This window comes from Rhinolophus sinicus, chromosome 16 (assembly GCF_057876585.1).
Source record: "Rhinolophus sinicus isolate RSI-liver-muscle chromosome 16, RSI-T2T, whole genome shotgun sequence".
Lineage (NCBI taxonomy): Eukaryota > Metazoa > Chordata > Mammalia > Chiroptera > Rhinolophidae > Rhinolophus > Rhinolophus sinicus.
In genome coordinates, this window is record NC_142516.1 from 25,374,796 (window position 1) to 25,390,000 (window position 15,205).

A 15,205-nucleotide genomic window follows, 5' to 3' on the forward strand; every position below is an offset into this window, starting at 1 on the left:
ACTGAAAAATTTAAAAAGTAGCATGGAAGACTATGGAAAACTGAACTGTGGGGTGGGGATTTCCCTCTTTATAGCAGAGAAACTTTAAATGCAAAATTACTCTCCTCTAAAAATGTCTTATATAAATTTGGTAATTTAATTACCGTCTTAATTTCTTTCAGCTTAGCCTCCTTTTTTTCTATAGTTTTCTGGGCAGCTATTTTTTTGTATTCATACATCCTGGTTCCAGCTGCTTCTTCTATCATGGACAAAATCTAGAAAGACAATTGCATTAATGTTTTAAGAATCCAAGACAATGAGTCTCATTGGAATTTACATTAAGTATATCATTTAAAGCCTTGATCTCACTAAGCAACTGACCCAAATAATGGCCCAAATGGAACATTAAAGTACACAAAAATACATGTATTAGCCATAACCATAACATTCAAGAAACATTTCTGCCCTCACTCCAATTCTAACATGAAACTTTGTTATACTAAGGTTCCAGAACACATTTCTTTTAAAATTGAAGCCAGCAATTCCTTATTCCTCTTCTCCTTCAAACATTAAGTCTAAAAGAAGTAAAGGCTAACACCATTCACTTTCATTTTAGAAGTTTCTACTTAAAATTGTCCCAAGTAAGATGTTAGTCATTCTGTGCCTACAAGGATGAAGCATGGCATAATATCTGCAACTCAACTACAGCACATGCTTCAATAACTTGAGCAAAAACTTAATTTTCTCTGTGCCTCAGTTTCTTCATTGACAGAGCACTGATAATATCTCACAGTATTGTTGAGAATTAAAATAATTCATGTCAAAGGCACTTTAAAAAAGGCAAATATTAATCAATTTTAATTTTATAAGAAGGGCAATTTTGCCAGCAACTCCTTTTCAGAAGCCTCTATTCATCATCAATCCCTATCTCAAGAGGATTATTTCTCTGAAAACCACTTTGATTTCTATTTATTTGACAGGTTTAAATAAGTATGCCCAACATTCTAACTAGACCGATATTATCAATTATCCATCTTATTAGCTCTTCTCAATGGAAAGGAATAACTAAAAAGCCTAAGTTCTCTGCAAAAGATTCATTCTTTCATATCAACTCTTCTCGAGGGGGCTCCAAGAGAAAATTAAGACTCAATGCCCTAAGAAATCCATTGTATGTAATGAATTAATTTCATTCAAATCTTTTTCTATAAGGGTTTAACTAACAAGAAACACTGGTTGAGAAAGGCTGCTTTATACAATCATAATTTCCTTTAATATGGGGCACATAAAACTTCTAATGGAAAACACAGGCAATAAGCTCCTTGACATCCATCATGATGTTTTTTTGATTTGACACTAAAAGCAAACACAACAAAAGCAAAAAATCAACAAGTGGAACTACATCAAATTAAAAAATCTTCTGCAGAGCAAAGGAAACCATCAAAACAATGAAAAGACAATCCTACAGAATGGGAGAAAATATCTGTAAACCATAAAGAACTCAATAGAAAAAAACAAAGAATCCAATTAAAAAAATGTGCAAAGAATGGGAGCAGACATTTTCCTACAGAAGACATACAGATGGCCAACAGGTACTTTTCATGTGAAAAGGTGCTCAACATCACTAGTCATCAGGAAAATGCAAACCATAACCACAAGCAGATATCTCACACCTGTTAGACTGGCTATTATCAAAAAGACAATAAATAGCAAGTACTGGCCCAGATGTGGAGAAAAGGAAACCCTCGTGCACTGTTGGTTGGGAATGTAAATTGGTGCAGCCCCTAGTTTGGAGGTTCCTCAAAATAATAAAAACAGAACTACCATATAATCCAGCAATTCCATTTCTGGATATTTATCCAAAGGAAACAGACACAAACTTGAAAAAATATCCGCAGCCCCATGTTCACTGCATCATTATTTACAATAGCCAAGATATGTGAACAACCTAAGTGTCCACTGATGGATAAATACATAATGAAAATGTGGTATACATGCAAATCTCATTTCACTGCGCGTTGCTGTATTGCACTTCACAGATGTTGTGTGTTTTATAAAATGAAGGCAAGACCTTCCACAGGCAAAAAAATTATGATTCAGTTTATTGTGGTGGTCTGGAACCAAACCCGCAATATCTCTGAGGTGTGTCTATGTATCTATACAAAAGAATATAATTCAGCCATAAAAAAAGAAGGAAGTCCTGCCATTTGCGACAACATGGATGGACCTTGAGGGCATTATACTAAACAAAATAAGTCAGACAGTGAAAGACAAATATCGTGTAATCTCACTTACATTTTTTCTCAAAAAGAAAACAAAACCAGACTCATAAAGAGAACAGACTAGTGGTTGCCAGAAGAGGGGGTTTGGAGGTAGGTGAAATCTGTAGTCAAAAGGTATAAACTTCCAGTTATAAAATGAAATAAATAAGTCATGCGAATGTAATGTATAGTATAGCGACTATAGTTAATACTGTATTTTACATTTGAAAATTGTTGAGAGTAAATATTAAAAGTTCTTAATCACGAGAAAAAAAATTTTGGAACTGTGTGGTGATGTTAACTAGATTTATTGTGATTATTTTACAATATTCGTATATACATATACTGAATTATTTTGTACACCTGAAACTATGTCAATTATATTTAAATTAAAAAAAATAATTTAAAAAATCTGCTTAACAATGTCCTATGCTTTTTCTTATATATTCTCATTTAATCCTCAGAACAGACCTGAAGCTAGCATTACTGACTCCAATTTATGGATGATAAAATTAACGCGCAGAAGGGTTATGTTACAAAACTAAAAATAAAAAATATTGGGTACAATGTCAAATATTAAAAAACAAAACAAAACAAACAAAACCCCTCTTTCTTTACTAATCATTCTTAGATAAATGTTTCCAAGAATTTCAATAAGGAAGCAATTATGTTAAAAAAAATTGGTTACTTAGAAGATTGAAACAGTATCTATTATTACTATTTCTACTGAAGCTAAGTAGTACGCTTACCTCTGGAGGTTTCATATTCAATACTTTTGTGATTCGGCCCTGAAAATAAATGACAAACTTACTATAATGATAACAAATTACAGGAAGGGTAACCAAAAGACATACATGTTTATCTACACTGAAGCTATTGTATCCTAATATACCAATCTTTTGGTAGTTGTTTCTTCTATCTACATGAAAAGATGTTTCTTTTATTTGAGACTGAAAGCATCTCATAATTCTAGAATTTTGCTCTTCGCTTTCTTACTTATCAGTGATACAAATAACAAGTTACTAAATACTACAACGCTAACTCAGACCATATTTCTCTACTAGTTAATACTAATGATGTAGAAGCATCCAATTCTAAAACAGATAGGTGTTATCAGTACATTTTAGCATAATTATTAAACATTTCTTGACCTTTTTTTTTTATATTCCTCCAAGATCATTTCTAGAAATAAACTGCATACTTCCCGGCCTCAAACAGAATAGTAAAATGTCTTCTTTCAAGGCAAGAAAATCATCAAATTCATTACCAAAAAAGGCAAATAAATCCCCTCAAAAAACTGCTACTCAACTCGCAGAAAATCATATTACTGAACATTTAGTTTCATTTGAAGCATAAATTTCCAGCTTTGAGGCTGTGATGGAGGGAAAATTATTTTATTTTGGTCCCATCAGGATCCTGCCAATGTCCTTGCTGTGACTTTCTCAAAGTACAGCTGGATGGGTCAAGTGAGATAATGTAAGGGAAAGATAACATTAGCCATTGTTATTTTTCATTTGAATAAGTTTTTAAAGAAGAAAATTATTTAAAATTTGTTTGAAATAATGCAATACTTCAATCGAATACTTTAAAAGAATATACTACGAAAATACTTAAAAAAAATTTTTTTACACTGAGTACATATTGTTTTTCTAGTAACAAAGTAAAAGTCAAGGAAAATTACTTCTCGATGTTCTTCAAAATGCAAATGTATACAACATGTTAGAATACATCAGTACAAATAACTTAACCCACATTTAACAGGTGCCCAAACACCAACATAATAGCACACAAAAACATGGAAAACCCAAAAAGAAGCCCTTCACCTACTATAACTTAAAAAATAAATGATGTCAAAAAGATGTCACCATTACCAAACAGATACAAGAATCACAAACAAAATTACCTGCATGATGAGAAAGTGAGGGTTGTTAACATTAAGGCCAACAGAACAAAACAGGTCCTGTACTCTGGTATTGTTTGCATTTACTCCATTAATTAAATATTTATTTCTGCCACCAATAACCACCTAAAAAAGGAAGTATTTTAAAAGATATAAATAAATACACATATCTTGAGCTAAGGTGATAAATTCCCAAATACATTATCTTAACGTTTGTTCTGTTCAACTAACAGTAAACCCAATCCTGAGTAAACAAACAGTGGAGGAAGTGTGACATGGTCAAAAAGGATACAAGATTCAGTCAGGACAATTGGCTTCCAATTTAAAAACTTTTACTAACTAGTTATGTAACTTTGCACAGTCTCTTAAGGTCCCTGAATTGGGACTGAGTCTCTAAGGTCACGTCTAGCTTTGTTTCCAAGTATGTGCAAAACTATTTTCTATCCCTGATCACCTTCTTTCTGCAATGTTTCCACTCAGGTTAACCCCTTTTTCTCCACCTTTCCATTCCCAAAAAACAGAAATCAGATACTAAAAACTAAAGACCAGCAGTTCGATATCAGTCCTTGACAAGATTCTAAAAGGGATTAAGACACGAGTTGTGAATACTTGAACAAGTAATCACAGAGCTTCATTAAGGGCAACTTATATCAGACACCAGCTTGTTTACACGCTACTATATAGCACTTGCATTGTCACTTATTGAGTATGACTCTTACTCATATTTTGAGGTCATTAAAACCAAGATCTGTTTCTCATCCTTCTTTCTGTCTGTATTTTCCAGTGCATTCAAGAATGCCCAGTATACATCAAGCACTTAATATTGAATAAATGTTAATTCATTTCTTTTCCAGACATGATTATCAGACTAATAAATCATATATTAATATATTTGAACAGACTTAATATACCCATAAGTAATTTGACAAAGTCTTTGTAACAAAATTTTGGTGGATACAGGCATATGGACCACACGAGGACAGAGATTTTTAGGTAGATTAGTAGCAGACTTATGGAAAATTCCTAAAGGGTGATTATTTGAAGGATGCTCAATGACACAGAACCTAGTCAATGTTTGCTTGCTTTGTTTTTTACCAGAGGCTTTTATTAAAATAGAGAGGGAAATCTGTAAGTTACATATGCTAAGATGGGGAGTAAATGGGAGTTAGAATTTTTAAAAATAAAACTTAGACAAACTGAAAACATTGTCTGACTATAAGAAAAAAGATTTTAAGGGACAAATGCATTAGTTTCAAAAAAACTGCTTACGTACAGAAATGGCAGTAACTTGGCTAATAGCACACATGAAAAGAATTAGTGAGATTTTAAGTAAGTCAGATACAAATTCATAAGGTATTGTGAACTCTCCAGTATCATATTGAGAAAACAGAAGTAGAGTACCTAAAGTGAAAGAAATGACAATTTTGCTTAATCCTTACTTAACTAGACCAATTCTGGTATGGAATTTGAAGTGCCATACATTAAAAAATAATAATAGTAATGAAAAAATAAACAAACAAAGAACTGGAGTAAATCATATTCAATGTGATCAGACAAGGGAAGGAACTAGAAACAATTAAACATCAATTGAAAGACCTAGACAGATGTGGCCTAGAATATTTAGTCTTACAGAATGCTTACATATTGAAATACGGAATAAATCAGATTTGCTTTTGGTGCTCTCAAGAGAACAAGGATTAATGTGTAAAACTTGATGACAGCACTTTGGCTCAGTTTATAGAAAAAATTTTCTAATTAGACATGTCCAAAAGCAGAAGGAGTTACCTAAGAAGATAGCAAGAACCCAAGTACCGTTAAGTGTTCCAGCGTACAAGATTCACATATAGTTCAAGATTTAAGCATAGTTGAGTTCTTATGCTAACAGATGATTTTTTAGGTCCCTTTCAATCCTCTTAGTAAAGGGTAAAATTTGCATGATCAAAATTTTAACATAAGAAAGATATTCTTAAGGAATCTAGTCAGTATTTAATGCATCAATTTTGCTCATAAACTTTCTTCAGCAAAGTAATAGCACAAAAAAAAAAAAAAAAAAATCATCCATGCAAGTTCTTAGGTATCCAAATATTCAAATATTTAGTAGCCACTCACCTGCCTTGTTACTGTAATTTCATCATGGGCCTCAAATCCTAAAGGACTTTGTTTTTTGTCAGAATTGTCAAAGGTGATTGAGACTGAGGCTTTGGTAATACCGGCCTGCCCATTTTTGTAAACTAAATCTTGTAAATTAGAAGCCCGAACCTAAAAGAAAAGTTTATCAGTTACAAAACCCTATATTGCACAAAATGGCACTAGGAAGGTTTCCTGCTGTTGGAAAGCCACCCATGTAGTATCATCCATCAAGTCCCCAAGGAGAGGCAGTTGCATTCACAGGCAAGGAAAATGGGCAACCTGAAATGAATGCCTTTTTCCAGAGGACTTTCTCAACCATGAATTGAATTGTTTTCTATTCGTTTCTTAATAAAAGTTCATTTAAAAGATTTAAGGGTAGACAGTATCTAAGAATTTCATTATTCATCCATTCCCATTAGTAGATCCTGAAAAGGCATTATAATGGGGGGAGGGTACAGACTCTGGAATGAGACTGCCTTAAAGTAAGAATGCCTGAGTTTGAGTGTTGCTCCAAATGTGATAAGAAGATGAACCTTAGGCAACCCATTTAAGTTTCTATTTTCTCACCTTAATAATACCTACATTTAAAAGACTGCAGTGAGGTATAATTTACATAAAGTAAAAAATGTAAATATTGGCAAGTTTCCGACTTCACTAAGAATTCCCTTTAGGTTCCCCAAACTTAAATTCCCGTCCATCAGGAAGTTTACACCTTACCTGAGACAGGTTGGAGATGCCCAGCAAAAAGCAGATGGAGTCCAATATGTTGGATTTCCCACTGCCATTTAAACCAGTGATAGCATTGAAGAGGGGGTCAAAACCATTGACTTCAGTCCTTTGAGCATAGGACTTGAATCCTTCAAGAATAATTGACTTAATATGCATTTTCACTATTGACTTGGACAGGTAAACCTTTGTTTGCTAGGAATCAAACAGGCCACAAAACAGTTCTGTACAAAACAGAAATAATAAAACATAAGTGTAATGTAAACCTGGAATCATAGAGAATTTAAGAGACTAAAACATAAGAACGACAGCTCAATAAAAATAAAACAGCTACTTGCCATGCCAAGCTACTTTCTCTGATGTAAAGATTATCTTTCTCCAACTTAAAAACATACAAGAGTGAGTGATATCTGGGAGTTAATTAACCCATTAATTCAACTACTTTACCAGCTTAACTTCCGCCGTTATAATACTCCAGCTAACGGTCTACTTTTTATTTCACATGCTAGTCCCTTTGCCCATAATGTCCTTCTCCCGGATACCGGCATGGCTCACTCTCCTTTACTACACTCATGTCGTTGCCCAAACGTCACGTTAACTGCAATCCTTCCTGACTTCCCTATATAAAGAGCACCTCTACCCACTCCCTTACTCTGCTATTTTCCTTCGTTGAACTTAAAGCTGACACTAAACAGTCCTTATTTATCGTCTATCCAACCTATCGTAAATTAAGTTCCTTACAGATCTTCGCCTACGTCCACCGCTGTATGCCCAACCAGTGCCTGAGTTGAGGGCGTGCGGGGGTTTGGGGGAGATTAGGGTGGTGTCAGTAACTATTTAATAAACACACGAATACCATTCTCCAGCCTCTTGCTTTCACTCAGGCTGTTCCTTCGCCTCACCAGGCCTTACTGTCAACATTTCCTCGCCCTCCGAGGCTGCATAGGAACTAGCCATTCTGCCAGGAACCCTTTAGGACTAATTTTAGTATGAATTCCTTCCCTTCTTGCTACTATCCCCTCCCCGACCCCGTCTCCCTGCCCCCATCTCCCGCCAGGAATGCCAGGCTAGGCCCAACCAGCCGCGCGCACGCACCCGCCTCACCGCTGTGTCCGGCCACCTAGGCTTGAGGTCCCCCAAAAGCTCTTCTTAGTTACAAGGGCGGAGAGCGGGCCACCTTGCCCGGCGTCGGGCACTATGGAGCAAACCCCACCATTGCAGCTACAACATTCGCTCTCCGCTCTGCATAAGGCCGGAAATATTTATACCTTTGAATTTCGGCGCGAGCGAAGGACCCCACCTCCACTGCCTAGTTCATTGGCTGCTGCCTAGGAGATGCCTGACTTACAGGGTTCCATTTTTCCCTCCCATCGAACAATGAAAGTGGCAGGGAGATAGGACAAAGGGTCACGACAATGGCAGCTTCGGGGATGCGAGGGCTCGGTCCTGAGGACTAAAGGGGCCGGCGGCATATTTTGAGATCCGCATCCGGCACACGTCGGACAGCCCGGCACCTCAGCCTCGGGTCCTCGCGCTTCGCCGGCCTCCCTCCGCCTCAGGTCTCATCACGCTGCGGGCCGCGTCCTGGAGTCCCCGCCTTCTCGCGGGCCTGGCGGGCCTCGGTGGTGTGTTTTGCTGTCGTCTCCGAGTGACGGCGGCAGGGAGGCCGGAAGCTTCAGCATCTCCCTGGGTTGGCTTAGATTCCTCAGAAATGGAATCTGAACCTTTGTGGGGTTAAGGGAGCGCCGGCCTTCTGAGGACTCTGGCTCCCCTCTCGCCGGCTTCGACTCCTGGCGGGCCGTGTCATCTCAAGTGTCCCCGTCGGGGTCGGACGGGGACACTAGCTGCCAAGTGCTGTGCGGACCAGAGGAGAAATTGTGTGGGGCGGGTGGTACGTGCTGGGCAAATCAGGCGTTCCTCTCCTTATACCGAAAAGATGTATAATCCTCAGCAATGGCAGAACTAACATTTGAGCGAGTTTTGGAGGGAACACCTTACGACAGCTACTATTTCCTGAGTGCTGTGTGCCAGTGTGGGTTTCAAGGGCTTTTAAAAATCCTCGTAGCAACACTTTGAAATCCGCAATACTGTTCTTATTTTACACATGAGCAAACTGAGTCACAAAGGTTAGGCAACTTATTGCAAGCAGTTAAGTTGAGAAGCTGGGATTTGTTCCAGAGTGCGTACTCTTAAATATTTCATAGTCCTCTTCAAGTACGGAATCCAGTGCTAATAACAGATCCCGTGTATTAGTGTGCGTTGCTCTTTCCACGTTCAGATTACTGAGTTAAGAGCTTAGCCTCAAAGAGCACTGGTGCTAACCTAGGTTAGGTATAGAAGGATGGTGCTCGCAGTATGTATGATATTTTAGGCCGCGTTCAAGGTTCCGTTCTTGGCCCCGGAATAGGTTTGCGGTATTGGACACCAGTCCTACACTACCGAGAACGGGCCAATGTTCTGACATTCTTTCTCTACCTGAGAGACTAAATTATGTGGGGTTTTTGTTTGTTTAAGAATCCGTTTATTTACTCTCATACCTCATCCCTATCCCCTCCCGTAATGTCAGTCATCACAGGCCTAACATCCATTCAGTTAAGCAGTTATTTTTGTCTACCTTGATTCCTGCATCCCCTACACGCCACAGCTGTTCACTTGTACTGATTCTATTTAATTTTAATATAACACATTTATTTTTAGCCATGTCCCCTTCATCACTGGATAAAGAATTTTAATTTGCCAACAAACTCTAATGTGGATTTTATTAAGTTGTGAAACAAACCTTTCTTTGGGGTGAAAATACATGTTAAAACATATTTTGCACTTATTTAATAGGTTAATAGCTAAGTGATATATTTAAGATAAATGGATGAAAACATGCAAATTCACTTTTTGCTGGATAAAGACTTCTGGGTAATTATAAAAATATATACATCTAACTACTCCCACTAAAAGTATTTATTAAGATGAAAATTGCCTATAAAGGGAGAGATCTATATCAGTTTTAGTGCATGCCGGAAACACTAAGGAACTGTTAGTACAGATGGACTTGGAGAAATCACAAGTGGCTGACTTACAACTCTGCCTCCTGAGATCACAGGGAAGTGGAGAAGACCAAGGCACAAAGCCACTGATACCCCTCCCCTTACTTTGGAGAGGTAAGGACTAGAAGTAAAGATAGACTGTAAGGTAGATGTAGTATAAATAGAGCATTGTTCTTGTTTTATCACCATGGATCAAAAACTTGAAAGTTTCAACTCTGGCAGGCTAGTGGCATCTCAGTCCTTACGTGCATTGCAGCAACACCAGCAAGGATATCATTAAAGTCAAAGCGGGAAACAGTAAAAAGATTTGGTTTTCTCCTCTTTGAGGGCATTGGGAAGGACCCTCTATCCATGGATCACTTTTCTAATTTTGGAGTCCTAAAGTAGCTCTTCTAGGAACCTGGGTGAATCCTCTCTCCCTAGGGCTTATGACAGAAGAAAATAATAATAATAATAGGATTCCACTGGAGAATAAGAAAAGGTTGATTCATTTTTGATAGATAAATTTTGGGTTCAATGGGATGAATTCATAATTACAGGAAGTTCATATTGTAAAATTGTATTGAGTAGCAGCACATTCTGAATACACTGAGTATAACCTGACAAACTTGTAAAGAAATGAAGCTGAGCATCATTTAAAAGGAGGAATAGAAAAAGAGGTGATTATATTCATTCACCTATGGGATCTGGTTAGGCCCATTCATTTTCATTTCAATGATAATATGTTTTCAACATTACATGTTTTGTTTGGTTCTTTGCGAAATCCACCTATCTTTCTATTATTTCTATTATTTTGCCTCTTTAATCAAGATAAATATCTTTATTTTTCTCTTTAGGGAACTTCTATTATTTCCAGCTTTTGAGTTACTAACTTTATTGTTTACAACATTTGCTGACTTTTACTCATGGTGATTTATTTCCTCCTGTGGTGCTTTCCAGGGATGGGGTTGTTTATGAGAGTCTTTTATGCCAAGTTGTGAAAGAGTCTTTTCAGAACAGTTACAGTACTTGTTTCTGCCAGAGTTCTATGGCTCATAAAGATCCTGGAGGCTTGGTAAATGATTATTTGTTTGTGGTTCCTCAGTTATGCAGCTATTGTAATTTTGCAAGCCTCAGGTTTTGATTTCTCACAGGTACCTTTTGTTTTTTCTCCCTATCCAAAGCTCCAGGCAAAGAACAAACTTTTTTGCTTCTTTCCCAGAGTAGTATAGGTGGAGTTTTTCCAGTCCCGATGACAGGTATTTCTTTTAAGGCTCCAGGTTTTACCTAAAGGCCTAGCTCCAGCTCCTCTGCCTCACTGAAGCTCAAGGTCTTGTGCTTGAGTGTTAAAACCCAGCTACTGGCCCTTAAGCCCTATAGCCAACTATAAAATGTTGGAGGGTTGCCATGGCATCAGTTTCTGCTGTTCAAATTTTCAATTTGTTTCTGGCACTAAGATTTTCCTGCTTGTTGTTTTTATTATTGAGCTTGGTATATATTTTACATAAGAATAATTATATTTTACCCAGGATGTCTATGAGTTTATAAAGGAAGTTCAGTCAACCATGTTGGAGGAGGTCTTCTCATGTACTTTTTATGAAGAACATCAGTGGTCTTTGTTTTGCTCCTGCCAAGCCTTTCTTTCAGATCTCATATTCCACATTCAAAGTAGCTTTCCTAAAAGACAGGGGAGGGGAGAGAGAGAGAGAGAGAGAACTGGTAGCTCTTAAGAAAACATTTTCACTCACTACTTATAAAATCCAGTCTTTTCTTATTTCATATTTGTTCTTTCAGTTTTTCCAACCCTCCTTGACTTTTATCACTTCTGTGCTGGTAAACAGTCAAAGCTACTCATCTCATCTCTCTCTCTTTTGCTTTACCACACCCCTTCCTTTCTGCTGATGATTATTGGCTCCTCTTTCTCAAGTGTTCTTCTCATTTCATTGTTTTCCCTGTCATTGTGGTCTCTTATTACTTTTTATTTCAAATCCATACACTTCTGCTTGATCTTCCTCAAATTGGTTCCTTTTTATTACCAGCTCAGTTTTTACTAAACCCAAAAAGATTCTTCACTCAGATATTTTTTTCACAAGCTCTGCCTCTTCTGTAATTAATGTTTCCTTTACCTGTACATCATTTTGCAGGTCTCTACAGTCTTCAAATTCTGACTTAAATTCCTACTTCAACATTACTTATTAGCCACCAATCTGCCCTCTCTAAAGGTCTAGTCTATAAAATATCTATGTTTCTATATCAGAAATATGATTAGCTCTTCACTCTGAATAAACCCTTAGTGTAAATTACCTAAGAATTAATTTTAACTTCTTTAAGGTGACATGCCAGGCCTTTCACAATTTGTTCTCAACCTACTTTACCAGTCTCATCTCCTGCTGTTTCTTACTTAGATTACATGTTTTTGTTTGTTTGTTTGTTTTTTTCCCCGGTGGTTGTTCAAACTGTGAACTAAGCATCAACCAATGACAACAACAACAAAAAGTTACTATGTTAAATTTGTTAATGACTAGATGAATTAATGAATGAATGAATTCCATAGGCACTTACAGAATGCCCGCCTTATGCTAAGGATTATGTTAAGTGCTGTGATACAAAGATGAATAAGATATGGGCTTGTCCCCAAGAGGAGTACATAGTTGAGTAGAGATGAAACATATAAAGACATAACCACAGGAATTAAAGAGTGAAGATATTATAAATAGAGTAGATCACACAGGCAAGGGCATAGAAGATAAACACAATATATGAGGCAAGAAGTAGCAAGATTTAATGTGGGCGATGGCACAGAAGCCAGATTATGGAGCATTTTATGTGCCATCTTAGAACTTTTGGTCATTCCTGAAATATTGATGTTCTCTTCTCCATCTCTGTGTCTTTGCACATGCTGAACTTGAAATGACCATCGTTCTCCTTATCTTCCCCTATGTGTATTTCTATTTCTATTTCAAACCCTAAATCTGATCCATTTCTGGAAGAATTAATTGCAACCTCTTCTGTAATCCCTTAACCCTTTATTCAGATTTTTCTTTTGCCATCTATTCCTATTGTGACATACCTTTGTGACATGCCTCAGTACCTAGCACGTAGTGTACAATAAATATTTGCTGAATATGAATAGGTTAAGGAGGTTCTTTGCTGCTTTCTGATTAAAGTAAAGACTACATTAAAAAAAAGACTTGAAAATGCTGAATATTGAAATTATAATATATTCCACAAAGTCTTCAATATTACAAGGTTCAGCAAGTTAATGGTAGTGGTTATTCTCATTGATGTAACAGTGAAACTTATACCAGTTAGCAGCCGTATTCTATTTATGTAATACCATTGGTGACCACTGTGACATTCATAAGGCTGAAAAATTTGCCGTGGGACACACCATCCAGCTTGTGGCTTAGGGCTCTTGTACCATACACTTCGTCCAGTTCTATTTTTTGACCTGTAAAACGAAACAGCTGAGGGTGCTGGTTGAAAGAATACAGTAATTCAAGTATCACCACTTCCTTAGTTGCTGCCTAGGTATAATTACTACCTCTCTTTTGTGCTCCTTTGTTACACATACAGACTCCTGTTACATGTGATTGTATTTATTCAGTTATATGTTTGTCTCTGCCCCCTGTGAGCACCTTGATGTCAAAGGGCTTGCCCTGTAGGTGTCTTGTAAATCTAGTATTCAGCCCAGTTCCTGACGCAGAGCTATGCTCCATGAATGTTTACTGAATGAACAACTACATGAACAGATAAAGATTATAAAGGTGGCCATTCTTCCTAAACCAGAGAACACTCATTCTCTGCATTTTCCGTTTTTCAAATGAACATTGGTTGTTCTTTTGTTGTTGTTATTTTTACCTTATTTACATTCCTAGGTAATTACTTGTATATTCCATCAAACATCACCATACATAGAAACTCAGGAATTATCTTCATCACTCTCTCTTCCCTTGCTCATTCTGGCCTTATTTCCAAACACTGACTTCCATACCCCCTATTTATACCCTTTCAGTCTCCACTCTCCCTATACTCCATTCTCCTCAAATCCCACTCCCACTCATAAGGGTGGGGTCTTGTCCTTTGATTCCTAAGGGACTACAGATCAGGATAGTCTAAAATCAGTACATTTCTAAGAGCTTGAGGGGTTTTTTCCTTCAAAATACCAGCATTGGTGAGATATTCACACCACAGTTCAAGTGGAGCCTTAGCAATCCAAATCTGGTTCTCTTTACATCAGTGGGTAATGAAGATCACGTCTCCAAGTCTTTCCTGCCATTTCTAGGTCTCCCCTCCCAATCCTCTATGGGTAACTGCTTGGGAAAAAATAATCCCTGCTCATATACTTCTCTAAGGACAAGCAATAATGTGCAGGCATAAGAATGATCTAGATGCATACATAGTAAAGAAACATGTTTTTTAAAAGAAACAAACTCTGCCTACATTAATATCAGTATGTTACAATATTAAGCAAAGCTGCTTATTCCCTTGGTGCTATGATTCTATAATCTTTTTATTTCAGCAGAGAACCACTGCTCTGTATTTGTATAAACTTGAGTATCCATTCAAGTGATTTTACAACAACAAAGTTTTTTTGTGCCTAAAAGTTTAATTCAATCTTGCACATTTTAGAGGAAAGTACACTGCAACTTTTAAACAACAGTTTTCCCCGTCCTTACTCTTCAAGGATTTAAAATAACCTATTTCAGACTTAGCTTGAGCCATTTTATTTATTATTACTATTGTTCTGTAATTTTATTACTTAAAATATTGATGTGCACTGGTACTGTGCCGAGTCTCAAACACTTGCCCTAAGTTCCTTCATGTAAATCAACAGTTCTATAAGTATTTCCGTTCTAAAGATGAAGAAGCAGTTCCACAGAACTAGACTTTGATCTATGTTCTAGGGGAACGCTGGGACTAAAGTCCATCCATTTCTTCAACAAATGCTTGCGTGCTTGCAATGTCAGTGAACAGTACGACAGAAGTTTCTGCCTTATGGAGCTTATAGTGTCGTGGCTATCACCTCTTATTTTATTGATTATAAGGCATAACTTTTTATTACAGTCTTACAGTGCCCTAGGAGTAGCTATCACTCCCAATGCCCCCAAGTAATTGTCCTTTCCATGTGACTACTGAAGCCCTCAAATCATTGAAGCCCCAACTGACCTATTTCACCAGATGCTGGGACA

At 37.1% G+C, this 15,205-nt stretch overlaps 1 protein-coding gene across 3 annotated transcripts in view; it reads right to left on the minus strand.

The window, feature by feature from the left end:
* SMC2 (structural maintenance of chromosomes 2) overlaps positions 1-8,265 on the minus strand; it is a 57,754-nt gene extending 49,489 nt beyond the window's left edge. Inside the window, exons 1-6 of one of the 3 annotated variants that reach the window (XM_074330779.2) lie at positions 8,089-8,265; positions 6,985-7,217; positions 6,247-6,396; positions 4,141-4,263; positions 2,987-3,025; positions 144-254 (exon numbers count right to left, since the gene is read on the minus strand). In XM_074330779.2, the coding sequence (XP_074186880.2) occupies positions 144-254; positions 2,987-3,025; positions 4,141-4,263; positions 6,247-6,396; positions 6,985-7,152 (591 nt within the window). In that variant the 5' untranslated portion in view covers positions 7,153-7,217; positions 8,089-8,265. The remainder of the gene's footprint in view (positions 1-143; positions 255-2,986; positions 3,026-4,140; positions 4,264-6,246; positions 6,397-6,984; positions 7,218-8,088) is intronic. The other 2 variants (XM_019729260.3, XM_074330780.2) reach the window with 2 other exon arrangements.
* Positions 8,266-15,205: the final 6,940 nt, after the last annotated feature.